At 42.7% G+C, this 27,652-nt stretch overlaps 1 protein-coding gene across 3 annotated transcripts in view; it reads left to right on the top strand.

Annotated features, from left to right (window-relative positions):
• MAST4 (microtubule associated serine/threonine kinase family member 4) overlaps positions 1 to 27,652 on the top strand; it is a 539,757-nt gene that overhangs the window by 266,874 nt on the left and 245,231 nt on the right. For all 3 annotated transcript variants that reach the window (XM_037062829.1, XM_037062830.1, XM_037062828.1), the window contains one exon: positions 17,714 to 17,745. In XM_037062829.1, coding sequence (XP_036918724.1) covers positions 17,714 to 17,745 — 32 coding nt within the window. The remainder of the gene's footprint in view (positions 1 to 17,713; positions 17,746 to 27,652) is intronic.

The raw sequence follows: 27,652 nt of genomic DNA, 5'->3' as shown, positions 1-27,652 counted from the left end.
ACTCTAAAAAAGTGATTTAGACATTTAGCGGGGGCAAGTGTTATCTCGCCTGGGACGTCTGTGGATTCAAGTAGGGTTTGGAAACAGTTTTTTCCAAGAGCACTTGAAAAGAGCCACCTCAACGGCTCAGACACAGTTGCTGGCCGGTACTCAGGGACCGTGATACTTTCCGTAACTAACTTGAGTCTCTGGATACCCTCACTGCCTGTTAGAACATTTTTTCAAGTCTGTTTTTCATAGGTGCTCCCTTCCCATCACTTCATACACATTTACCTACTTCCTATCTGACATAGAGATTTGTCTGTGATGCGCCCAAGTGTGGTTTTCTTTGTGTTTGTTCTGCTCAGGATGCACAGAACCTGTCAGATATGTGGGTTGGCTCCTTTCATATATTTTTGTGAAGTCTTCGGCCATTATCTATTCAGATATTTCTTCTACCTCATATTCTCTCTTCTCCTTCTGGGACTCCATTTGTGTCTATGTTAGGTAGTCCTACATGTCTTAGACATTCTTTTTGTTTTGTATTTCTTGTTAGCTTTATTCTTTGGGGGATTGTTTTGGATCATTTCTGTCATTTTGACTTAGACGTTGCTCAGTCAGCTAAGTCCGTTTCATTCTGATACCTTTCAGTGGGGCTTTTTCCCTTTTGTTCTTTACTATTACGATAGTTTCTACCTGCCAACTGAAATTTCCCATGTCTTTATTATTCATGCCATCGTGTGTGTTTCCCACTGTACCATTTAGCGTAGGTATTTTCGAGTCTTTGACGGTGCCAAGACCTTGGCTGTCTCTGCATCTGTTTGTATTGCCATTCCTTTTCTTGACAATGAGTCACAGCAAATACTCAGACCCAGCTCAAGCAGACAGCAGCATGACTCAGCACCCCATTCAAGTGCTATGACATAGGAGAGATACCCCTTTTTCTGGAGCTATTATTTACTTCAGTTTCTACTGGGCTTTTATTCAAAATGCTTGGTGGGTACTCAAAATTATAGACACAAGAAGAAGCAAAAACTTCTGTTTCTGAGTGTCCTTTTTCACTTAGGACACTGTTATTGTTACCTTAACAATAAAAACAAACTGGGTAAACTACAAAATCAAAGTTGAAAAACTCATTTAAAAAGGGAAGGTCATAGCCCCAGCTGATGTGGCTCAGTCCGTTGGGTGTCATCCTGTGAACCAAGAGGTCACTGGTTCAATTCCCAGCCAGGGCACATGCCTGAGCTGTGTGTTCCATCCCCTTGGGGCACTTGTGAGAGGCAACCAATTGATGTTTCTCTCTCACATCAATGTTTCTCTCCCTCTTGTTTTCCCTCCTGTCTCCTCGCTCTAAAAATCAAAAGTAAAATATTTTTAAAAGCTAAGGTCATAAGTAAAGCTAAGAAGGTAAATTCCAGAAAGTGATAAACTCTTGAAAGGACCGAGAGGCCCATGGCTGGCTTCTGAGCCTGGTGGCAGGGCAGGAGGAGAAGGAACCTTCTGTAGATGGGTTAGGGAGGAGCCACACAAACCAATTACACACTTTTCCTTTGTAGCTTTTCTTTATATCTTCATTCATATTGTTGTGAGTAATGGTCTCCTGTGATTGTCTACATCCTAAGTGGAAGAAGAAGTCTCAGAAATAGGAAACTTGTCCAAGGAGATCAGGGAGTTTGGAAGCAGAGAAAAGAGAGCAAAGATAGACTTGCTCGTTGAGAAATAGGGACCCAGTTCTGTTATTCTGTCCCTGTTCTGAACACTTGGGTCTGGTAACAGTCCGCATTTCCTGGGTTTCACACGAACTGCAGGCCGAAAGAGTGAGAGCCACGTGCTTCTATGCGTAGCGTTCCTTTCCGTACAGACTGGAGCACTGCGGTGAGGAGGAATTTGTTGTGCAGCGATCGTTTTCAGTTCTCTTGGGTTTGCTGTGCAGTCCTACAAGGTGTGCTGGGCACACTTTATGGAGTTACAGCACAGGGCACCTACCTCTTCCGTCACAGTGCAATACAAGGCTGTGAAGTTCACAGTTATGAAGTGCAGTAACTGATGTAGTACGTGGAAATGGTTGACTGTCTGTTTTTCTTACAGTCATCCTGTCATTGCACTAAAATAAAAGTTCAGTTTAACTACATCTCCCTAAGCATGTTTTGTTTATGTGCCTGAGGGGTGTTCCATGGTCCCATTAATTTGGGGAAATCTGTATATCATGTCCATTGCTCTTGTTCCATACAATGCTATTCAGTTTTTTTAAAGATTTCACTTACTCATTTTTTAGAGAGAGGGGAAATGAGAGAGAAAGAAAGGGAGAGAAGCATTGATTGATTGCCTCTTGCATGCCCTGACGTGGGGGTCTCTATGGCCTGTAACTCACATGTGTCCGGGCCAGGAATCAAACCAGCAGCCTTTCGGTTTGCAGGATGACGCCCAACCGCTGAGCCATGCCATCCAGGGCAAAATGCTCATCATTGTAAAAGTCTTGGGGAAATCTTACACTGAGTAAATTTTCCGAGCTCTACTTAATTAGGCATTTCTCAGGCTAATTTGAATACAGAACATTTGCCATGGAACTTGGGGTTTTCCCTGTCAAGCGATCAACCATTGACAAAGTTCTTCAGGAAACATGGAGTTAAATGGACCCCGTTGCTTTTTATTTCATGGAATACGAACAATTCGTATTGGCTGCCATTCTGTGCACTTAGAAAACTTCTTCCCCACTGCTCTCCGATAAGAAAGCTTGAGGATTTTTGGAGGAAGAAAGAGCTCTAACCCAGGAGCTTATCTAATTACGGTATTATTGCTTAGAGTCTCCTACTTAATAACACTGTTAATGTTTCGGTGCGAATCCATTGCAAGTGTACACGTATACTGGTCTCAGCCGCCTACCTCTTCCAAGGGCTACCCTGGTTTGCCAGTCCAGGAAAGTAAGCCGGGTCAGCTGTCATCCCCTGCCAGATGAAAAAAGACAGCCAGCTGCCTGGACTGCAGGTGGAAAGAAAGGTCAATCAATATATTACCTCTCCTCCGTGTGTTCCTTGCCTGCCGGCTGGGCTGTGCCTCCTCAGTAGTGGCAGAAATCTCTTCTGCTAAATTTTATTTTAACCTTGCAAATAGGTTAAAGGAAGGGCACAGTTAATAACGTCTTCTCTCATAGATCTCTGAGCATATTATTTGGGCAGAACCTTGCTCCTCCTTTCCCCTAGCCTCCAACACTCCTGCAGACAGAGATTTATGCAAGTAGCTAGCTTTATTTATTGTGGGAATTTCTCCTAGAACTCTGTCATGCTCTTGCACAAAAACATTTTTGTGATTTTTTGACAGTGGCTGGGGTCTGTGTGAAATAGGGGGTTTTCAAAACATTTCTCAGTCAATATGTTTACTTCACCAGCCATGCAGTGTGATATGGAGCGTCACCAATACTGAAATAGTCTGCAACAGGAGGTCAGAATGGGGCATAGATTTTCTAACACAGCATGTTAGATGAAATGATTTTGTGTACTTCGAAGTGGAAAATTCAATCAGAATTTTCCACACTTTTTAGTTAAAGCGACACTGTTATTTATTGATGAAAGGTGGACTGCGGAAAAATGCAGAATACAAACACAGTGGACAACAGTCTAGCATTATTCCTGGTCATAGCAAGAAATGCTTTCTCTCTTGTAATTTAATGAAAGCTACACAAGATGAAAAGGGGTCTGCCTAAAATACACCCTATAGAATGTTTGGAACGTACGCCAACTTGTTTAGCATGTGTGTGGATAAAAATGGAATATGGCTTTTTAAGAAGTTTGTTTTTCATTGAGCTGGACACCGTGCTTAATAAAGAGCAGTTACAACTGCCCAGGTCATCTGCTTTGTCTCAGTTTTAAAGGAGCAGAGCTCATTTAAAAAGCAGCTGGGAGTATCAATAAGGAATTCAAGGATAGATTCTTGGAGCTCGTATTCAAGTAGGCTTAGAGAATATTTAAACGTATTACTATCTGCCTTTTGGTGCACAGAAGATACATTAGCATAATTACCTATTATGTAGAGGAACACTTTATACTTTCAAATTGTAAAACTTTATTTAGGGTTGCAATGTCAGGTTTGCGCATGAATATTTAAGATAGAATAATAACCTAATATTAGCATGCTCAATGCGTACAATCACTTTTCTAGATAGTCTGTGTATATTATTTAATCCATATCCAAACTAGGAGCTCTTACTCTGTAATTTCCAGTGAGGGAAGAAAGCCACAGGAAGATAAGTCGTTCGCCCAGGGCTGTACTCCTAAGGCAGATTTCTGGGCCACCCTGCTTTGTGGTCTCCCTGTGGCTCTGTCCCCTCGACACATTCATCTGGTGGGCCTAAGGACTACATGGGTTAGCAACTTAATTCAATTAGCTAGCATAGAGCATTTAGCACATAGGATTTTTTATGTTTAGATAAAAGAGACATAAAATCTCTTATGTGTGGAACCTAAAATAATTGAACTCATAAAGACAGAGCAATGGTACTCACCAGGTGGGTGGGAGTGGGGAGAGGGGAAAGGCATTGTTTAAGGGTGCGGTGCGTACTTGCAAGTAGTAGATAGTAAGTCCCAGAGATTGAGTACTCCATATAGTGATTATAGGCCTCGAAACTGTGTTGTAAACACTTAACTTGCTAAGAGACTAGATCTTGATTGTTCCCACTACTAGCAGAAATGATGATTGTGTGACACAATAGAGGTGTTACTTAACACTACACTGCAGTCATACTGCATTATGAATGTATCATATCACTGTGTTGTACGCCTTACCCTTGTACAGCATTATATATCTCAATTAAAATTACACATATAATTCCATATCGATATATAATATATATAATATGTAATTATATATAGGTATATATAATTATATATCTCAATTATATCTCAATTTAAAACAATGTCATTTTTAGTAGTCTGTTTTACTTAGTTACAGTTTTTTTCTGATTGATATATAATTCAATTCAGTGTGATTCAGCTTGCTTTATCTTTTTTTAAACTAGTGTTTAAAGTGACAGAACTATTTAAAATCATTAGCTCAAATTCATCAACTTGTCTGAATAGTGAGGCTTTAAAAGATAGTTTATTCTGCCTATAGCTCTGTATTCTTCAATGTTCTACAGGGGATTATCCCTCTTCATATTATTTTATAGTAGCATCAGTTTTTTTCTGTTTTTCTTTTAAAACTTTTATTCTGTAGGCAACGAGTCGAGAATCAGCTATCCATTTCAGGAGTCCAAGGCAATGCAGTGTCATTCAGCGTGCAGACACACAGCTTCTGGGGAATAACAGTGACCATGTCAGTACAGGAGGGTCTAGCAGGCCTCTGATTTTTCAAAAGAACAACCTAATTACTCTTTGGAACCTAACTTCCAAAGTGGAAGTCACCAAAATTCACCCTTGAATTACAGATGGAAGCATTCACATATTTTAAGAGGGAAATCTCCCTGCTTGTAAATTATTTTTTTAGTGAACAAACATAAGAGGTCACTGTATGAAAACTTTCTTAGCCCTCAAATTTAAATATCCACCCTGTTGTCATCTTTGCAATCAAAGAACCATCACAAGGGATCGTTTCGACTTTGAGAGAAATCTGTATTTGTGGTGAGAACAGAATTTAGTCTTTGGGAAGAAGCAATTAAAACCACAAAGCCTTTTATTGCTTTTGATACTTAAGAAAAGGAAAAATTCACTGCACTGTAATATTTTCTGCTAATGAACTGCCACAAAATTGATGCCATTAAGTTTGGAGTCTCTGTGGTTCACTTCAAAGTCATTAACGCACACTGTGCGGCCCTCCCAAAGCTGTTTTGGGAAAAAGGCATCACGTAGACAGATCTGTAATCAATGTTTCCAAGACTTTTGCTTCTCATAGAATCCGATCCTCTGTTAAGGAACATTTGGTCATTTTGGGGGGTGCGGGGAGGTAACCAGCCTTCCTGATGCTGGGAGTGGCTGGTGCCAGCGTCCTCCCAGGGCACCTTTGGAGACACGGCCCCAAGACTGACTCGCACAGTTCAGTGTTTTGGAGAGTAGCAGAAATGTATTTAGCTGCAAGTAACAGAAAACTCAACTAATAGTGACTTAAATAAATAGGGATTTATTATTTGCCACTTAGAAAGGTGGGTTGGCTGGGAGTCCAGGGCTGGTGGGCGATAGACACACTGTCATTGAGGCTACTGTTGTTTGCAGTCTGCCCTCCTCAGTGTGAGGCCCCCGACCTTGAGCAAATCACAGCCTAACGTGTCCAGACTTCGGGTTCCCCAGCAGAAAAAAAATAGTAGCGGTCCTCCCAGTAACTGCAGGGTAGGGGTAAGGCTGGAATATGTCCTTCAGGAGAGGACGGGTAGCCCAGTGCCCGGCACCTACTAGGGCAGAGCTGATTTTCGACGCTTGCGCGGCAGCCGCCACGTCAGCACCAGTGCGCAGGGTGGTGGGGGCGGGGAGCTGTGAAGCGGAAAGCGGAGGGTCCTGCCTAACCTGTGTCCGTCCGTCTGGTGTTCGCGATTCCAGCATATTGCGAGCTGGTGTTGTTGGCAATCACACATTCAAGAAAATACTTATTAAAAAGTCAGGTACAGCACCCTTTAACAAATAGGACCTATTACTTCCTAAGTAAACTATATCCGATAGAAGCCAATTGTTTGTTTTATTCTGTGATCTTTTTACAATAAATTTCACTACCATTAAAGGCTTAAGTTACATTATTGATTATTTGAATATGTGTGTCATTAATCTTCCATCGCCCTCATACATTTTATATGTACATTTTAAGTGTCGTCTTTTGCATTTAGATGGAGAAGAATGGTCAGAAGAAAGCAGGCCGCTGGGTATTAGCTCTGTATACCCGTTCAAGAGCTCCCTTGAGCAAACTTGCTGTAAATTTCTGTACTGAAATGGGCTTTCAGAGTAGTGACTGCTACATAGGAGGTGTCCTGAGTAAATAAAAGTGATTAATCTCAGCTGAATAAATTCACTTTGGTCAAACAGTCTCATCCAATTCTCTCCCCTGGTTCTATAAACAGCCTTTTTTCTTCTTGCATTAACGTTGTCTGTAATTTTAATGGGTCCTTTGAATTATCTGATTTTTAAAAATTGGTTCATAAAAGGATATTGATTTTTTTAGATTGGGGTGATTGAAACGTTGTGTATGGGCAAACTGCTCTTCACTGACAGAGCCTGGAAACTGCTGTCTAAAAAACTCCTCCCGAATCTTTGTGAAGGTACACTTACAAACGATCATAGCACTTAATGATGGTCCCTGAGTTGGGTGGTTGTGTCAGTGTGGAAACAGAAGGGAATCCAAAGTTAAAGTGAAAATCTGTGAAGCAGGGTTGTTTTTAGTTGCTTAATTTTTATTCCCAGTCATCGATGTTTACTTCTTTCTTAGGGCGTTTTTCCTGGGTGATGAGAAGATTCTAAAATCAAATAAAGCTTTCGCGTATTGAAGGTGTTTGCTGCTGCTCTGTAGAAGAATCTCACAGATTTATAGTGATTCTAAGAGGTGTCTCATATCCACTATATTAACCAGCTTTTTGGAAGCTTATGAACATTGTAGCTTTTATTGATTCCCAGGAATTGTATCCAACAATAAGCAATAAAAGTCGATGGTAACTTTCTTCCCATATAGGGATGTGCAGATCAATATTTTGAATTTACTGTAATTTGCTGGTAATGGATGGAAGGACTGAAAAAATTGCGGAGCCTTGTGGGGCACAGCTGTGTGGTGTTGCCTTGTTATCTGAGCTCACTGTAGGTCACTGGCTTTCCCAAGTAACGAGAAACACAATTAAGTGGCAGGACTGATACATGTATTTATCAAGAGCCATCATAAGCCTGTTCTAGGGGAGAAAAGAAAACCACAGAACTTGTCCACAATGGCCTTAATTTGGGGCAATGTCTTAAAGACAATTAAAATTCTAAATATCTAGCATTTGTGTTTGATCTCCTTCTGCTCAGGGAATTTTCCTGCTGATTAATATCAGGGTTCGTGATTTCACTGAAGCCCGATTTGCTGTGAATCTTCCGGTCATTGCACAGACTGTGCCCAGGTTCTGCATAGAGAAAGGAGCAGGCGGGGGCCCTGTGTACTTGCTCTCTGATTGTACCCTTTCCCTCTGCCAGAGCTTCCACTGTGCTCTCGGGTGTCTCATCTAATGTGAGTAGAGCACCTCAGGAGCAGTGGCCGCTATCTGAGGTGCTCTCGTTTTTAAATGGAGGACGTGGGTTCTCGTCGGTCTTCTCAACACTTGATGACATAAATTGTGATATTCTCATTTTATAATTTAGGAAACTTGGAAGTTAGGGGAATTTTTAAAGGATGCTTCCTAGCTTTAGCAAACATTAGAATTGAGGTATATCTGAATATAGGGCTTGTGTGTTTTTTATGAAGTATACAATTAGGTTAAATGTGGATTTTTTTAGTGTAATGTTTGGTTCATCTTACAGATGATTTCTTGTTTAGCTTATTTTGTTGTGAAGGACAATGGCTCCCTAATTTGATTACAACTAGTTTCCTTCATTTCAGAAATGACAGATCCTTTAGCTTGGAAGGGATAGTCTTCTGTTCTTTGAGAACAGAATAGGCACACAAATACGATAGGACTATGGGGCGGAAGCTAACAGCCTTGAGAAAATAAAGGCACTTCACTTAGTATGTAGTAGGTGCTCAATAAACTGGAAATGTTACTAATGTAAGTTCTAGTTGTCACTCAGCAAAATCTGCAAAGAAATATTTCTATTTTTGGATACTTTTGATGTAGGATGCAGCTGTCCCTTATAGAGTACTGAATTGGAAGGCAGTAGATATAAAATATCTCATTCCCAAGCTTAATTTTCTGACATTCAGGGTATAATATGTTAGGAAACATCAGAGACCGTAGTAATTGACTAGGAAGGAAGCTTGTTTCACTTGCTCATTTACTTGGGGTTAGTTGATTATTTGACTTGTTACGCTTCTCTACTTTAAAAGGTCTGTGTTAAAAGTAATGTATTTGCAAGGCTTTGCTTCAAGTAAAATCAGTCTTTAAACATAATTTAGGTGTGAAATTTGCTTAGAAAGAGCTGCAAAGATCTTTGGTACCACTCCTTTCTAAGAGTGATGGATGATTGCCAGTGTGTGTATCAACTGGGAATGTGGCTTGATGCCCTTCACGAGGTGGGAATACACCAGGTTTTACCTGGTAATGAAAAAATAATTAAACTGCTCTGGACTCAGGCTGATATGGACTCGAGGACAAGCTAAGCCATTTACCCAGCTCTGTCACCTTGTGTAAGCTGCTTAACCTGCCGGTGCCTCAGTTTTGTAAAGTGGAAGCAATAGTAAAGATGAAATAAGATAATGTATGTTACCACGCAGTGCATGCTAGGTACTGTTTATTGAGCACAGAAAAGCAGACGGACTTAGTAAAGTAAAACCATTTCCACCATTTGTGAAAACATTCAAGGTGGAAAAGGGGTCTGGTATTTAACTTCCATGCAAGAAGGACCTGGGATAGTGACCTTTGCTCCTATTTTACTTTGCACCTTGATCTTCTGTTCCTGCCCATCTCTGGGCTAACTTCAGTGGTGTTAGCCGTGTCCTCACTTACATTCAAATTTCCATTATTTAGCCTCTGGAAGGCCCCAGTGCTGTAGGGCGACCCGTTTTCCTAATCTCTGGATGGTGCACCCTCAGCTCTGAAGGTTTTAAACCTTCCCAGAAGTTCAGCATTTCTTCTCCTCACCTGTAGGTCCTGTGCACACCTTCATCTCCCGAATCTGCCCCACCCCACCCTCCACACCCTCCCTACTGCTGCTTTTTTTTTTTGTCTTGGCACATAGCCACACATCCTGGACAGTTGAATAAGTCTCCTAATTCCCATCCCATTTGTCCTGAGTGAGCCATTTGATACCCGATGCCTGAATGACCCCTTTTAACATACTGATTTGGCCATTTTCTCCACCTACTTGAAATGCTCCATGAACTCCTCATTGTCTATAGGAAAAAGGCATACCCTTCCAAAAACATTCTATGATCAGGCCCTGTCCCTGCATGCCTCCTCTTGTCCCGTTGCTGCTTTCTCCCTACCCTCTGTCCCAGCCATTCCAGTGTCCCCAGGAGCGGTGTACTGTTTCACTCCACCCCACCTTGCTACACCAGTTCCCTCTGAAATGCCCCGCTCCTCGCCCACTCCCGAGGCTGCCCAGCCAACTCCCAGGTGACGGACGCTTAAGATAGACGAGGCTCAAGTATTCTGTCACTTGGGAATATTTGAATCACAAGGAACAGAAGACACAAGTTAAACTGGTTTAAACAATAAAGGGACTTGAGTGGCTGGGGTAACTAAGAACTCCAGGTAAAAAGCAAGGCTAGACCCATGGATTCAAAGATATCCAACCAAGACCCAGTTTCTATCTGTGTTTCTTTTCTAGCACCTTTGCTGTCTACCCCGTGGTGGCCCTTAGATTCCTGGGCTTAATGCTCCTTCTCTCCTGCTGGTTCTCTTGGAAAAGGAGAGGGAGTTTGTTTTCCAGGAGTCCAGAGCAAACATTGTTTTGCATCTGATTTTCGCAGATTGATTCATCAGCCATCTTTGAACCAATTTCTTTGTCCAAGCAATGAGCTTTGTCATTAGCGTAATTTAACCCGAGCTTAACGGTGAGGTTGAAAATAATGTCAGTTTCACCAGATTTTTGTCTGCATTAGTTATGGGGAACATCATTGGGCAAGAAACAGTCCTGACCCTCCTCGAAGAAAACTGACCCTTCCCTTGGTATTGCTGCACACATTTAAACGATGTCTCTTGATTCCAGACCTTTCCACATGATATTTTATAACAAGCACAATCCTTACCCCTAGTGCCTAGAATAGCACCTGGCACATCAGCCTTAATACAGAGTATGTGATGGAATAAAGGAAACCAAGGTACCTTTTTTCACCTGTACCCTTCTTTCTCTTTGGAGGAAAAGCTTCCTTCTTTTAAAAAAAGTGTCAGTGCAAGCCTTCTGTGCTTGTGTATTCATTCAGACCCCTCTCTCAGTCGCTCAGAGCACCACCCTGTTCTACTCTGGCAGTTTCACAATGGAGTGTTGGGGAAAATTGGGGGTGGATGATACAGGTTCAGATATGGCGCCCGCCACCCCTGACTTTGTGATCTGGGGGACGGAAAATCTCCTCTGGACTGTCCACAGGAAGACTCGTTCTGCCAGGCAGACGGGTGATTTTGTGTCGAAATCCCTAGACTTGGTTTTGATAAGATCTTCCAAAACCAAAAGAGACAGACACCCACATTGTGACTCAGAAGCCATGTCTACGGGAAGGATCCAGGAGAATAACGACTTGACTGATGCCTCGAAGACTAAGTCTTGAGGATGGTAGCTTTATTTAGGTTCCTGGCACAGAAAGTCAGCTTGGAAAGAAAGGAGGAAGGTAACTACTTTCTTTTGCTTTTCAAAGAAAGGGCAAATGTGATTTTGAGCAAGTAAAATTTATATGAAAACCCGGCAAACATTTCATGTGTGTACCTTTTATGGTTTATTTTGTTGAGCTTTCCTATCATAGCTAAATATATGAAAGATCACTATGGTTGTAGATAGGAAAATAGAATGAAATAAAACCTGCAAGAAACGGGAGATCCTGGAGGGTTTCCCAGCCATCTTACCACCCCAGCAGGGATTTCAGTGGCACTTTGCAGGCTGGGTCTGAGGGTCTACCTGCTGCTTTTTTTTCTCCCTCTGTCCCGATATTTTAATTTCCTGTCTAATGTCACCAAATAGCAATATTTTGGTTCTTTTTAAAAAAAATTCTTGTTCTTGTTCAAGTACAGCTTTCCCAGCTTTCCTCTCCAGGTTTTCATGCAGAGAAGCGTCATGGACATTTCCCTGAATTTTTCAGGGGTTGTTTGAACACAAGGCACTTTGCCGCTGGTGTGATTGAGAACCAGACTGTCATGGTGTGAATTTTTCTGTCCTCTGCTTCCGCCTTCACAAGTGGCTGTCAGGAATGGAGGCCAGAAAATGGGCCAGAGCATTTCTTTAAGAGAACCCATCTGCAGACGAGCCTATTCTCCTAGCTAATTTTGTACTCTGTCAGGTAGGGGGAGTTTTGTTTGTGGTCCCTTTCCTTGCCCTTTAGTGCTTCCTACATGAAAATGAAATAACAACAACAACAACAACAAAACCCCACACATGGACAAACCCAGAGGCAGGTAGGATCGAGGGTGGGAGGCGGGGATGGCTGGGGTGGGGGAATTGGGGAGAAAATGGAGACAACTGTACCTGAACAATAATTTTTTAAAAAAGAAATAACTAAAACCCGAGAACTTCACCACTGTAATAACAACCTCAAAAAGTAGTATTTCATAAAGGAAAGGATCAAAGGCAAATGGTTTATGTGAGCTGATAGTCCTAGGCAGACTGAAAGTGCTAACCTTTACTAAACAACTTGTATAAACAGTTCTCTCTAGCTCTCCAAGGGTGGGGTTCAGCCATCGGTATTTTTAAAAGCTCTCTGGGTGACAGTTAATGGATAGCCAGGCTGCATTCAGAGCTACTGCTTGAGCTGAATTGTCTCATTTCCTTTTATTTTTTCTCTCCTGATAGCGTTTACACACTCATGGTATACTGCGTAACCTTGCACCCGGTGATATCTCTTAGTGTGTGTGTTTCCCCAAGTAGCTTTTAAATCTGTTTCATTTTGTTTTCTCCTATGGGCCCCTAACAGCACTTGCTACATGGCTTTGCACATCTCAGCCCCTTGAACTCTCTCTCTAAATTAATGGTTTGTCTTTCAGTGCTGAGAAGTTGTGGTAACCCTTCCAAGACAGGGTGAGGCCACTGATGGCTAATTAAGGAGTGAGAGTAATGGAGAAATACATGAACTTGAATGGTTTCTGGAAAGTGGTGAGGATATAAGGGCCGTGGCCATTCTGTTTGTTTGCAGTGTCTCTTTTTGGAGGGAAGATGGGTTGCCAAGCCAAATTTCCAAATCCACTTCCTTTTTTTTCTTTTGGGGGACCTCCCAGAGAAGGAATCTTGGTAGACTTGGTCCCACTTCCCACTGTGCTGGTGAAGGGAGCCTTTTCCTGGTGCCTCGGGCAGAGACTCAGGTGTGGCCACACTGAGTCGCCGGCAATGGGAACCTGCTGGGAGTGATGACGAAAGGTGTAGGGACAGTTCAGAGATCCTTCCCTGGGCCTGAGCTGGGGTGGAGCTGCAGAGGTACCCTACCTGGGCTGTTTCCCAGGTGTGGCCATCTCCTCTAGAGTTTAATTTCCTGGTTCCTGCCCATTTTCTGACATCACCTGTCCAACTCTCTTGTCACCTGTGTGATAACTGGCATCTTTCCGATAGAGTTCCTACTTGTGAGGCTTATTCAGGTTCTGTTGTTTTGAAGAACTCTAGCTGCTATGTAGGACAACATGTCACTTAACAACATGAGCACAATTCTCCCCAATTCTAGATTTTAAATGTTGACCCACCTGTAGCCCCGTGCAAAGGTGTGCCCTTTCTTTTTCTACCTGTTCTCTCTCCATCTCTGTCATTCAGTCCCATGGCTCTAGGTTCTCTCTCATCCAATACTGAGGCCAAAGTCTACCTGTAGTCCCAGCCTCTCTCCTGGTAGTGAGCCATGTATTTGGAATTTTCTATTTGGAATTCTTACAGACATCTTGCTGTGACATGTCTGAACAGAAGTGCCCTTCCCTCCAGCTCCATTTGCTTGGGTCAAACTTTTTTTTTTGCTTTCTCTCACACATTTCATACCCAGTTCTTCTGTAAATTCTCTAAAAACGTATCTCAAACCTGACTGCTTCTCACCATCCTCACTGGTGGTTCTAGCCACAGTCCCCTCTCACTTAGAGTGCTTCTATAACTTTCTCTCTCTCTCTCTCTGTCTTGTCTCTCCATAACTTTTTTTAAACTTCAGAATAATTTCAGGTTTATAGAAAGGTATAAGACAGTTCATAGAATTTTTATATACCTTTCCCTCAGTTTCCCGTGATGTTACCCTAACACATTTGCCCGACTATGGAAACAGCACTGGTACGTTACATTGCTACTAGTGAAATGACGCACTGCATTTGCACACCGCCAGGTTTTCCACTAGTGTGTCTCCTTAGTCTCCTCTGACCTGTGACAGTTGCTCAGTTTTTCCTTGTCTGTCACAACCTTGACAGTTCCAATGTGTGCTGCTCAAATGTTTTATAGACTGGACCTCAGTTCGGGTTCGCCTGCTCTTCCTCCATGCTCACACCAGAGTTAAGGCCATTTCAGTGCCACGGAGGCGAAGCCTCGTCTTGTTGCATCACTTCCGGGGCCAGGATGGGAGCAAGGCTTCTCATTGGTGGTGTCGACCTTGACCACTTGCTAAGTCGGGGTGGTTAGGTTTCTCCACCGAAAAATGGCTATGTTCTTAGTTCCCTTCTCTGTTCTCTGGAAGGGAGTCACTGAGTCCAGCTCACTCTTAAGGGGTATCTACATATATCATGTGTAATATAATATATGTAAATCTTCTTTCTCTTTTACATCATGAACTGACCCATCAGTAAAAAAGAATAGTTCAAAAATTCCCTAAACACACATGGCATATTTAGCCATATTGTCCTATTTGTGTTTGTATAAGTATTAAATATATATTAATTAGTATGAATATTTTTAAGCATCATTTGGGATATTGCCTATACATACTAAACACTGCAGTTTTCTCTACTGTCTTCATGAATGACACATGTCACATTCTTCCTTTGCATGTCGAGGTTGGCCAGGGGAAAGAGGGGGCTCAGTTGTTACAGGCGCGGCCCTCTTTTCTTCTGTATGCTTCAGAAATTCTCCTCCTGAACTTAAGGAACCCTGGAGTGTTTTCAGGCTCATCAAGGGATCATGGGGAAACAGCAAGGTTCTCAGACAAGAGTAACTTTACCTTTATTTTTTACATACACGTTTGCTAGTTAGCACTTTTAGAAAAGAGGAGTAAATGATAACGTGATATCAAGCAAGCAATGACACAGCAATTGTCAAAAACAGGTAGAAGTCACTGAGTAATCAGTAAAAATGAAGATCTAACATTTTAATCTAAAACATATTCTTACAGATGTCTTTAATCCTGTGATGATTAATAATTCCACATTGTTTAGCTCAGGTGGAGGCTTCTTGCCCTTTTTCTCTCCCCGGCTCTTCCATCCTCTCATTCTTACCTGACGCTAAATTTTTGACACACTTCACATGTGTAAGCACAAACTTTGGTTTATGACTAGGGCCAATACCACATCTTATCTAGTTATCTGATTATGCATCAGTGACCTTATCGTGACATTAAGAGAATAAATCGAGGACACACACCCAGGCACTTGGGCGGCAATGTCTCGATGCTGTCCTCTCATCTCTGAGCGGCGCCGATGCATCAGCGCGTGGTCCCCGCACGTGAGGGCAGCGGCGGGGCTCCTTGCTCTGCCTGCAATTGCTTCGCCCGCCTGGTATTTGCAGCCGTTTGCAGCTTCTGTTCACAAGGTCTTGGGCACAGCACAGTTATTTCTCTCACTTTATTACCATCACATCTGATTCCAATTTGCTACCAAATTGAGTTTCCAGTCCCGAGCCTGACATTCAAGCCATCAGGTGGATTAGCTCCTTCAGCTTGGTTAGCAAGGAAACCTCAGGTCAGTTGACAGCAGCCTATTAAATGTCCTCGGTGCCGCGCCTTGGCACCTGGGCTGCCGTTCTGTGGAGCAGCAAGGCTGGGTTACACACCATAACCTTTCTTCTTGTTTTGAACTCATAATTTTAGACCTATTGGAAAGATCTGATTAAAAACAGAGTTGGTTTTTGTCCCTTATCTTGCTGTTTCAGCAGTTTTCTCGCAGAGCAGAGCAGCCAGCCTATGGTCAGGTTGTCTGCTGCAATGTGATTGACTCAGCTCTTTGGGGTCATTCATGTGGCCTTTCCCCTTTGTAGTGATCTATTTGCTTATACAGGTGAAGTAACACGTGGAATTTTTTTCTGTTATTTCTGCTAACATATCAGGTACCTTCTTTTTATGCTGCCGAATCCAGGAAGATTCAACTCACTGGACAGAGCTCTGTCTGCTTCTGGGACCTTGGGTTTCTTGCAGTGCAATGGGTCTCTGATCTTTTTCTAAAAGGAGCCGGCCAGCGAACAGTTACTTCTAGGAAGTTCTCTCTTTTCTCTTTTAAACTTGAATACAAAACTAATTTCTCAGTGCTTGTCATAAGCAAAGATGCATATATAGAAAATTACTCATTGGTTTTCCATTTCTATTTTGGTTCCCAAGGAAAACTTAGGGGCTTTGTTCTTGTCCTTACAGGCTTTAGTCAATGAAGGTTTATGTTTCAGAATCAGGGAGCCAAGTTCAGCAAACACTATAATTTCTAGGAGATAATCAAGGATTAAAGAAAAGAGCATAACAAAACAACAAAAAAGAAAGCATTTCACCAAGGAACCTTGGAGGTCTTAGAAGAAGAAAAAAGCCATCAGGAGAAGGAAAAAGATACCCTGTTCCTAAATTGGTTGATTGTTTCTTCTTGCAATTAAACAGTGATATGATTATTATAACTTTGTATCAAAATATATTTACCAGTGAGTAAGCCAGGCACCCTGTCTATAGCAGCATCCTCCCCTTTGGTCTGCTGCTCTCAAGGCCGTTGTCTGTGAGCCATGCTGGAGAAAGTTGCACTGTTGAGAAGTAAGATCTGCTGAGGCTACTGTCCTGATAGACGCTGGAGGAGCCCATAGAAATAGGGACAGGAAGGTGAGTTTGAAGCGGAGGGGGCAAACCTTTCCAAAGATAAGGGTTGAGGTCCTGGGAGGCAGGTAAAATAAATTGTAATTGTAGAATGAAAAACCGATTTTAGTGGAGTCTTTAGAATTTATAGTGTGTTCTTTCTGCGTTTAAATAGCCCAATGACTCATTCCTTCCTATTCTTTAATTATTGTCATCAAGTAATCATTTTCGAGCACACCCCGCACCTCTAGCTTTGAAAACTGTATTAGTGGGTGGAGGGACTTTTGTGTCCTTCGTGTTTGCTTGTTTGGCTTGTTTGCCTGTTTTGTTTCTTTTCTTTTTTCCTCACAGCCCCTCTACAGATAGGTAAATAATGGTCTTAGTTTGAGATAAGCATGAAAGGACCCTTGAAAAACTGTGAAGAACTCTGTTAATTGTTGTTGCTGTCTGGTGGCCTGTTTAGAAGTTTATTAACCTCCTTTTCAATTTCCTAACTCATATTTCACATTTGTTTTAAAAACAATACCACAAAGAACCCGTTTGCTTTATTTTAAAAAAAAGGTGTGATCTTTGGTAGGCACAATGTTTTGCATGAGTCTCTTTTTGTTGGGGGCAAATCGTCTGATTTAACTGCCCTTTTCATTTCCTCTTTTGTTTAGTTAAAATCCCGCGCCAATTTTTCCCTTCTGGTTCCTCAGGGTTTCCTTACACCCAATGACACGGCCGTGGAACTCAACTCAGTGTTCTACTGCCATTGCTTTGTGGGCAGTGGTGGTTTTTTCTGCTCTGAAATTTAGATAAGCTGTGTTTGTACCTTAAATACATTGTCTAAAAAGAACAACATAAGGGGGGAATTCAGCATAAAAGTGGGACATTAAAATCAGTTCAGTATAGAAAATGTCCAACTAGGCATAAGGAAGGATAAAACATTTTCCACTATCCACTCACTGTTCTAGCAGGCTGAGGCTAAGTGGGTCTTCATATGTATCTTGTGTTTTTTCTCTTGCAGAAGGAGCTGAGTCTTCCCAGAAGAGGAAGTCTGTAAGTAGCATGATTTTGTTTCCTTTTTTTTTGGGGGGGGGGGTTGTTAGTTTTTAATGTGGTTATTCCCTCACTTGTTAGGCTTTTAGTAGCAAATGGAAGATTAATAATGATAATCAACCAAATTGGGAACACCAAAAAGTGCACTTATTTATAAATGTCAAATATTAATAATTTCAAGGTAACTTGAGGGAAATATCCAGGATTTTCTTCCTTACAGGCACTGTAAACCAAAATGCATATTTATTTAAATGCATATTTAAATTTCTTAATTTAAATTTAAAACTTCTACTCTGTATGCAAGCATACATTATGACCAGAACATATTAAAAAATGTATTATTTGGTCTGAATATAGTGTAAATTGATCTGAATCAAGAATCATGATCTGGAAATCTGTAAGTGTTCTTTATGCTATGGATGTTATGCAGAGTAACGATATATCAATAGTTTGCATTTAAATGAAGGGGACTTTGAGTCAGCTGAACTCTCTACTCTTAGACTGGATCTTACTGAACTGATCCAGTGATGCTCTTATGTTTAAATAGCTGATTTACAGCATTGACTTGATTTCTTTATAGTGCCTTTCAACCTCTTTTCTGAAAAAATCTTAGTTATTTTTCATTAGCAAGTTGGAGAATGAAATTAATTGCCTTTAATACATACACACTAAGTTTAGGGTAGATTTGTTATCAGTGAGTACTGCGTAGAGGCTGGTCTACAAATATTTGGGTTTGGTCCCTGATACATGTTGAAGAGTGTACTGAAGGGGCAATGTCCTTTTTTAAAAACGAGTATAATATTTACATAAGTGACTGCAATCTCAACTCAGAGAATTAGAAACATATATGGCGGCTGTTGGAAGATAAAATCATTCCATTGATTAGATTTTGGAAAATTTCAGCCGTTGCATTTGGGAGCCAAAACTTCACCAACCATGAACATTTCGTTACTATCCACGTAGTTCCTACTTTTTAAAAACAAATTTAGACTGCTGCGAGGACACCCAATCACTATTATTCCTGGACAATATGCCTAGATAAGTTTTCACCAGCCCACAGTTTATATACCTGTGTACTAGGTGTTAACATCCTAGTAAGTTGCCCAAAATATGCCCTTGGAATAAAAAAATTGCCACCTTCTGAACCTTGATTAGGACTCTTTTGCCTAGACTTGGAAAAGTTCAAACTTTTTGATATTTCCTATCATAAACAGAAATAAGAAGCAAGAAAAATAAATAACACTACATGAAATTTTTTTTTACTACATGAAATATTTTTAAAGAAAAAATCTTTTTCTTTGTACTTTTACTTAATTTTAAAGCATCCTAAGTTTATCTTTTATACCTTATTTGAAAACTTTGAAACTTCATATAAATCTTCCTTTAAGCTTTTATAATAGATTACACTTTTTCTCTGTTTCTGAATCAGTATGTTTTCTATAAATTATTAAGGTAATGTTAAGTAGCAAATTAGCAAATTCCTCATATCTATGTAAGGGCCAAATCTCCTTTTGTATTTGTGTAAGTCTCAATTCTGTTAGTGTTAACTGATAGTCATGAGTCGATGGGAGGATATAAAGAAAATATGTAAATTTCCCTACTTGAGAGTATAAATCTTTAATGAAAAAAAAAAGAATGATGCCCTAGGTTTGTTTGGAGTCCATGCTTTGAATACTCAGTGTGAGAAACTTAGAATTACATTTAAGCTTTAAAAACTTCTTCCTAATAAAATCAGATGATGGGAATAAAGCATAGTGTATATTTCAACAGAAATCTGCACTTTTGATTAGTAGAGAATTTAATACTTTTGAGTGAAGCAAAACAAAAGTAAGCCTGCTCTTTTGTATTTTCTATTTTAGCAAACATTCCCAGAAGAATTAACGATGTAGGATACAGGCGTTCTGAGGCTTTACCACCACTCAGTGTTTTCCGTAACCACATACAGATGCCAGTAATTCCTCTCCTCATGCAAGGCTCTTTATGACCTTGAGAAAAAGAAAATACTTTTAAAAATAAATTCTAGAATGATTCTTAATACAAACTGAATGAAGAAGGGCACAAGTGTGACTTTATTAGGTGTCGATGCTAGCCGACGTGATGCGCCTGGTTATTATTACACCTGCAGACACGTCCTCAGTTTATTTACCTGCTGCATGCCTTCCCCCAGAAAGACTGACGATTTGATCCTGATGTTCTGTTGAATCTTCTTTCTGCGTTCACTGGGAGCGACTGCCCAGTGTGATGTATCCCTGTCTGCCTTTGGTTTCCCAGTGATGCAATTGAACTTGTCAGAGGGTGTGTACCTTCCAAAGGCTGTGAGCTTCCAAGAGGCACCTGTTTTTTTTTGTATCTACCACTTCTAATATGTATGTTTAGAAAGGCAATATTTTGAAAATGCATTCACATCATTGAAACGTGAGTTTTTCAGATTAAAAACATTTAGTATTTTTTAAAAGATTTTATATTTACTTATAGAGAGAGAGGGAGAGAAACATCATGTGTGGCTGCCTCTCACAGGCCCCTACTGGGGACCTGGCCCACAACCCAGGCATGTGCCCTGACTGGGAATCAAACCACTGACCTTTGAAGTCCGGTGCTCAGTCCACTGAGCCACACCAGCCAGGGCCATTTAGTATTATTTTTATTAAGCATAAAGATAATTTTATATCTGGAATCATATAAAAACATAATATTTATATATTTTAAAGCTTTCACAGAAGAAGAACACAGAAAATAGGCGTTTCTTTTATTACTAATTAAAAGCATAAAAATGCAAACCATGTTCTGTTTAGGAAAAAAGTATGTCAGGTGCCCACTAAGTTACAATTTTATATCATTTTCTCAAGAACTAATTTGAGCCTGTGTTGTTTCATATATGACTTAAAAGGTTGCAAAGGCCATGATCATGAACTTTTTTTTATGGTGCAAAGGGCAGCAGACAAGAGAATTCAAGGGAATCGCTTTCCCGACAAGATGTTATGAAATAACCAGGTGACCCCCAGATCAGTTTTCCAGAGGCTGTCCAACCTGTCACCAGCCTCAAGGCCCCGACTCCATCTCTCTTCTGTCTCCCTGGGTAGCTGGTTTTGGGCTAGTTCTCTTCTTTTCAAAGAGGGATTTAGCCATTTGCTAAGGCTCTTAGTTTCAGATTCTTCTGGCACTTTTCTCCTTTTTTTCTGGTGGAACTGAAGTTGTCATACTCTTTGCTACCCTTCCTCTCAGCTACCTGTCACAATCTATGAATAAATCATGGTATAGTTATATAATGAACTACTGTGTAGCAGGTAGAATGAATGAGCAAGAGTATATGTATCAACAAAAGTATATTCATTACAAGAGTATATGTCGCTATCAAAAATAGAATGCTGAGCAGAGTTGAAAGCATATTCCAGGTATCAGATAGTATTTACATTGTAAAATGTAAAAATATGCAAAGCAAGGTATTCTATTGTGGCAGGCAGTTACACAGGCATGAGCAGAGCAAGGATGAGGGGCCAGGTACAGAAGGTCACTGGGGCGCACAGTTGGGTGCCTGGCAGTGGCCAGAACTGGGGAAACAAGGACCTTGTCCCCACGGTCACCTTTCCTCCCCTGGCATATTTCTGGTCATTTGGGTTAGACCCCCTGACCTTCCATATCACTGGTCATGTGGGTTATGGTTTGGACCTTCCCGGCCTTTCCTCCCCTGGTGTGTTGCTAGTCATGTGGGTTAGACCCCCTTAGAGTGGAACAGGCAGAGGGGCTGGGGAATAGCCCTTAAGCATTAAGCCCCCAGTACAATGAGGTTCTGACCCACATCCAGTACATCTGGGGCTCAGTTGTGTTCCAGCTCCAGACCCAGAATAGCAGCCAAACCAGACCAGTGATGCCATGGCTGACCTCATGGCATTTACTAATGACCCCCTGCCCTGGTGCCAACCACTAGGTCTCCTAGTGGAGACCATGTCCCTGAAAGGACACACTTGGGACGTTGATGAATATTCTATTGAGATCCTCCCCTGGGGCCTCGCCTAAAATCTCCACCCTTAAAAGCCCGTAGGACAGAGGACCCAGCATGCTCTCCCTCTAGGAAGTGCGCCCACGCTTTTCCCACCCCCTCTTCTTCCCTTAGACATGTTACCTTCACCCCTGTCTTTTGCCTAAGATCCAAGGGCCCTTCTTTTGCCTCTGTAACTTGTTTCCTGAGCCCGTATATTCTATGGCTCACTTCGTCTACCTCTGTGACTTTCTAAATAAACTTTCCTGTATAGTTTGAGTCTTGGCTCAGAAGTCTTTCCCAGCCGGAACTCAAGTACCAAGGTTGCTGAACCAAGGTCTGATCTGACCCCACCAGACTAACACCTGGTGCCATTCTCACCATCAACAGTATTATTTCTGAACACAAACATTTGCAGTAAAAGTATAGGAACATTCATTGGGCTCTGGCTGGTGTGGCTCAGTGGACTGAGTGCCGGCCTATGAACTGAGGGGTCACTAGTTCAATCCCCAGTCAGGGCACATGCCTGGGTTGTGGGCCAGGTCCCCAGTTGGGTACACTGGAGAGGCTACCACACATTGATGTTTCTCTCTTTCTCCATCCCTTCCCCTCTCTCTAAAAATGAATAAATAAAAATAAAAAACATTCGCACAGGAAACAGTTTTACAATAAAGCTCACTCATCAGTGGAGGGAATGAAAGAGATGGCATTTGAGAAAACTTCATGTGTATCATGAATGTGGTGGTGTGTTCGTGAGTATTTATAATCTGCCCTCTACATTTTGTGCTTAAAATGCTCAGTAGTGACATGAAGATAGAGTGTTAACCAAATACTTATGGAGACAAAATAATTTGAAGGAAAATTTTATAGTAATTGGAGTAGCTGCTATGGCAAGTAGCTGTTGGTTAGTGCCAGAATCGCAGGGAGCTTTATGGGGATAAACTTCGGAGGTTCTGAAGTGCTTCGTGATGAACTGACGAGCTGCAGGCTGGGGATGCAAGGCAGACGCGGGGCCTGCCCACTCGATGGTGCCCTGCAGCCCTAGCTGCAGACCTAGTCCTGAACTTTTAGCCTTTTAACAGAAGTGATGCTAACAATGCTCTGTTTCCCACAAGGTGGCCAATAGGGTGAGTACACGGTGTAGATGCTTGTAGATTGCCTTCCCCGCTAGACTGGGAGCTTCCCGGCAGAGTGAGCTGCATGCTTTTTCTCTCTAGTTCCTATCCCAGCATCTGCTGCCTGAGGACCAGGGGCGGCCCAGTTCAGTCCTTCTTGCTTTAAATTCACGGCGGAACACATCTACCCTCTTGATTTTGATTTTTCTCTTAAGAGCCAATCTCTAAACTGTTCATATCCATGAAGGTGCTAATGGGTTTCTGGGTCCCTTATGTAGCCTGTCTTGTGTTTAGCAGTTGGGTCCTGAAATGATGTTTTAAGTGGAAAAACTCTCTGGGGGATGTTTGTTTTCAGGCAGGGAAAGTGGGAAAAGGCTGAAAGCCCAAGGTGTGAGTTGATGGGTGGTTAAGGGCAGAACTGTGGTGTCCTGGCCGCTGCCCTTTTTTTACAAAGGACCCCTCTGGGTTCCGTTAATTGTGGGGCAGAGGGAGCTTCTCTTTTCTTGAGACTCCCTCAAGAGAGAAGCCAGAAGTTGGCCGGGGCCAGCCCCCTTGCCTCCTCCGATCTTACTTTTCATTGATCTTTCCCATTTCTCCACACAGAGAAGGAAACCCGCACTATCTGTTCTGAGCAAGCAGATCCTCCTTGCTGCTCAGAATGGCGTTTCTTCTACATCTTTCGGTGGTGAGCGTGAGAGTGCCTTCCACAGGCCCCCCGGGCCTGGGATCCAGACAGCGCTCTGCAGCTCTCTCTTCGTCTTAGTACACACAGTGACTGAAGCTTGGCCAGTTCCTTGACGTTACGTCTTTTGGCCGTGCCCGGTTTAGAGGGGTGCGCACCCAAAGCAGAAGCAGCAATTTGGGTGCACAGACGTCCTGGGAGAATGTCTTTCTGCATGCTGAGGAATTGCTGGGAGTATTGGAATTACTAAAATGTAATTTAAGAATCCTCTTTGCTTCTTTTAATCTATTGCTCTAGCGAGAATACTCGTATCTAGGAACTCTCTCTCTCTCTCTCTCTCTGGAGTTGTGCTCCTTCACCCTTTCCTCATTGTTATTCTGAAAGTGGTTGTGGTCCGGTGTCAGTAGGGTAGGAGTGTACTACCATGCCGTGCCTTCGGGTCTGCAGGGAAGTTCACCTCCCTGTCCACAGAGAAGGCAGGCATCTCACACCGCACCTACCACAGAGCCAGACGTCCCAGTACTAGAAGTTCACTTACATCTTGAAGATGTGGTCTCTTCACTGTCCCACTGAAATGCGCACTCCTCTGGGCAGGTGTCACGGAGCCACAAGTGGCACAGCCGAGGGCCAGCGTTAAAGGGATGCTTCTGCCGGCCAGTGAGAGGCGTGGCTCCCAGAGGGGGGAGCAGCTGTCGAGAACCATTTGGCCACATATGTAAATAGCGAAACGTATGGAAAGGGTGATACACTTATTTCACTTCTTTCCAATTTTGACTTTCTTGGGCGGGGGCAGGAAAGGGTGTTCAGGTATGGGCTGGAAGGTGAGGGTGAGCAGCAGCGTGAGAGGGTTTTGTCAAAGAGCAGTTGGGACTACAGAGGCAAAGGAACCTGGTGGTTACTAGAAACCGCTGGGTGCAGCTGGGCTTGCTGGACATAGAAGAGAGCTTGTCTTACTGTAGACGTGTTGAATGCACTGCAGTGCATTAGGGTGTTCGTTCGGCTGGCATTCCTCATTTTGAGACAAGACAGGAGGCAACCTCTTATGTCACTGAATAGGTTTGGGTTGGTGTGATTGACATACAGAGGTTTGTGTATTTTAAGAAAAGGAAGTCATTGAGGCCAGGTGTGTTTTAGTCAGAACACACCACCTTGATGAACTGTTTGGGAAAGTAGTTCGTATCAAGTGAGGCCATTTCCAGAATGCAGGGAGAGGGAATCACCTCGGTTTTACAAGTGAGTTGTTCGATTTATGAAATTTTCAGAGAGATGAAGGCAACGTTTCCTGAAAGAGAGGGAAAGAGCTTAATTCAAACAAAGTAAAGAACATGTAAACCATATTTGGATGAGTTTAAAAATAAATTTAGTTTTCTTCATAGTATCTTCATCCTTCCCACCCCCACAAGTATTGAACCAAGGATTCAGAATATCTAATGTCGAAGCCAAATGGAAGTCCAATGTCATTTTGAATGTTAGAAACACAGAAAAAGAAAACACAAAGAAAAAACTCGAGTGTTACATCTGAATTAGCATTTAAAGTGGCATGTTTATATAAAAGAGAATGGTGTAATATATCCTGAGAGTAAAGAGAGGACTCCGGGCTGTGAAAGAATGTCAATTGCATTTATATATTCATCGAACAGGCAGTGTGGGTTTGGAATGTGTTTGTTGGATCCCTTATCGGGCCTGCATTCATCTTCTGTGTGGTGAGTAGGGGAGGAGACCTGGGGGAGAGGAACAGAGGGGGGTTGATCACCCTTGGACAATGGTGGGAAGGCCTTAGTTTGCTCCAGGGGAAGGGGGGCTTGGTCACCTAGGGAGCTTTACCAGAATACACACACATTTCCGAACACACTTGGGAGAGCAAAGCAGAAGCCGTGTGTGTGTGTGTGTGTGTGTGTGTGTGTGTGTGTTGGGGGCAGAGGCAGGGGAAGCCAGAGGCTTGTGGACTTTCAACCAGCTCTCAAGGTGAATCCAAAACGCCACTCCCAGTTAACAGCTTTAGCCTGTGTGCGGTAAGAAAGTGGACAAGTGAACAAGAGCAAGAGGGGAAGGTCTCTATTTCCTATTTATTAGAATAACTTTTTAGCCAACCTGAGTCAAACCGGAATTTGGGGAGAATTTGAGTGAGCAGTCCTCTCAGCACAGCTCCCACAGGGCTGCCCTCGGCCGCCTGGGCTTTCTCAGGAAAGCCTCCTCCCCAAGCCTGTCACTCAATCAGCGCTGCAAAGCAGGACACAGTAGCCGCCCTGCCTGGTTCCAGCCATGTGCTTGTCGTCTGTCAGCTATGTGACCTTCAGAAAGCTATTTAACCTCTGTGTCTTAGTTCTTTCATCTATGAAATGGGAATGCTGTTCTGTCCTGGAACGTTTTGAAGATTAATATTAGTTAATATTTGTGAAGTGTTTCTGACAGTGCTTGGCATGCTGTAGTTTTTTAAGCAAATAAACATTGTAAGTGTTTTGTTAAATAAAGCATACTTGGAATTAAACTCTGATCACCCCCCACCCCCCCCCCCCACCCCCGGCCCCTGCCATCACTTATTTTAACGCTGTGGAGTTAGGGAAAAGACCGCAAAGTAGGCTGAGGAAGTTCCCTTAAAAGGCAGGTCCTTTGAAGCTGCGTTTTCTGGGGGCCGTTTGTTTACCTGATCTTCTGTCAGTGGGCGATGTTCAAGAGGGCAGTTGAACCCATGCTCCTGGGTGGATCTTTCACTTGTACCCCTCCATGGTCAGCATGGGTTCTGGCCCCGTGTCTGTGCGCTGTGGGAGACCAGGCTGTGCTCAGTGGCCCCTCCCCAGAGTAATCCATCACCTTAGGCCTGCCCATCCTTCCCAGTAGAGTAGACAGGTCACTTCTTAAAACTGTGTTTTGGGACAGACAAGTATTGAGGAAAATGAAGTAGGATTTTATAGATGTCCACGTGGAAAATTTGAATCATAAGATTTCAAAGCTGGAAGAACCCTTAACAGAAATCTGATGAAAAATACATTTGCCCGATAAGTTAGGAACTCACAATTCAAAGGATTTGAGATTTGCTTGCTTGACCATGAACAGTAACCAAGAATTTAGGGTTTCACCCACCAGGAGCTGGAAAGCAACTTTTGCTTCTCAAGGGCAAGTCTATTTGGTTAGAAGGAGAACATTTGCAAGGATGTGTGCGGGTGCATTTTGTACTGTGCTACCAGGAATTTTGGCATTGACATCCACAGTGTGGAGCAGAAAGAGGGTACATTTCACTGAGGGTGCTTGACTTCACTAGCCTTGTCATGGTTTCTTTGAACATTTTGAACAGCGTGGCCTCCACCTCTTCTTAAGAGTGTGCACACTTAAACCTGAAACCGAAGGGAAGAACTCAGTGTCTCACACCGGCACTGCCAGGATGCTGAGTTTGCTGAGACAAAGAGAGACTTGTGACAGGCACACTGGTGGGGTGTGGCCGTCCCAGCTGCAGTGACTGGCAGTCCCCAGATGTGTGCATTATCCAATGAGACACGTGAGCGGAGCAGCTCTCTCCTGTGTTGTTCTCTTTACCACGCACCCCGCACCCCCCGCCCCCCGCCTGCCACCCCGATGTGCTGTCGCCAGCCAGGCTCTCTGTGGCTGTTTGCTGTGGGGAAGTGGGTGGTTGGGAGAGTCCGCTGGGTCTTGGTGTTGCTTCTTACACTCTCTGTTCTTCTCACTCCTGGGAGTTCAACTGCCTGCCCTTTCACTCCATGGCAGCCCCCTGTCAGACCTAAACAGCTGGGGTACAATTGTTTTAGGGTTTCCTGCTCTGCTTTTCTGCAATATAGGGGCTTCGCTCTGAGAATTTGGGTAGACCCTTTCTTTCACCTGAATACACATGCATTGTCTTTTACCACATTGTTATATAAAGTCACCACTTCCAGAACAGGCTGGACACATGCTTACGTGTTGGAATGTGAATCGTGCCCACAGCACACCCCAGGAACTCTGCACTTGTCTTCCCTGGGGCCTTCTGGGCTCCGCTTCATCTCACACGGCGCCCAGGTGACTTCTGACTAGTACCATACGGGGCTTCATGCAGGCAGTTCTATAAACACAAATGCAGGAGAGGACACAGTTTTATTAAGTGTATTTTATGAACTCTATTTGCCTGTGGAAATAGGTGGCATC

Source organism: Sturnira hondurensis, unplaced genomic scaffold (assembly GCF_014824575.4).
Source record: "Sturnira hondurensis isolate 20B ecotype Veracruz unplaced genomic scaffold, ASM1482457v3 Scaffold0014384, whole genome shotgun sequence".
NCBI lineage: Eukaryota > Metazoa > Chordata > Mammalia > Chiroptera > Phyllostomidae > Sturnira > Sturnira hondurensis.
Note: the sequence above shows the minus strand (reverse complement) of the source record. Positions and strands in the feature narration are given on the sequence as shown.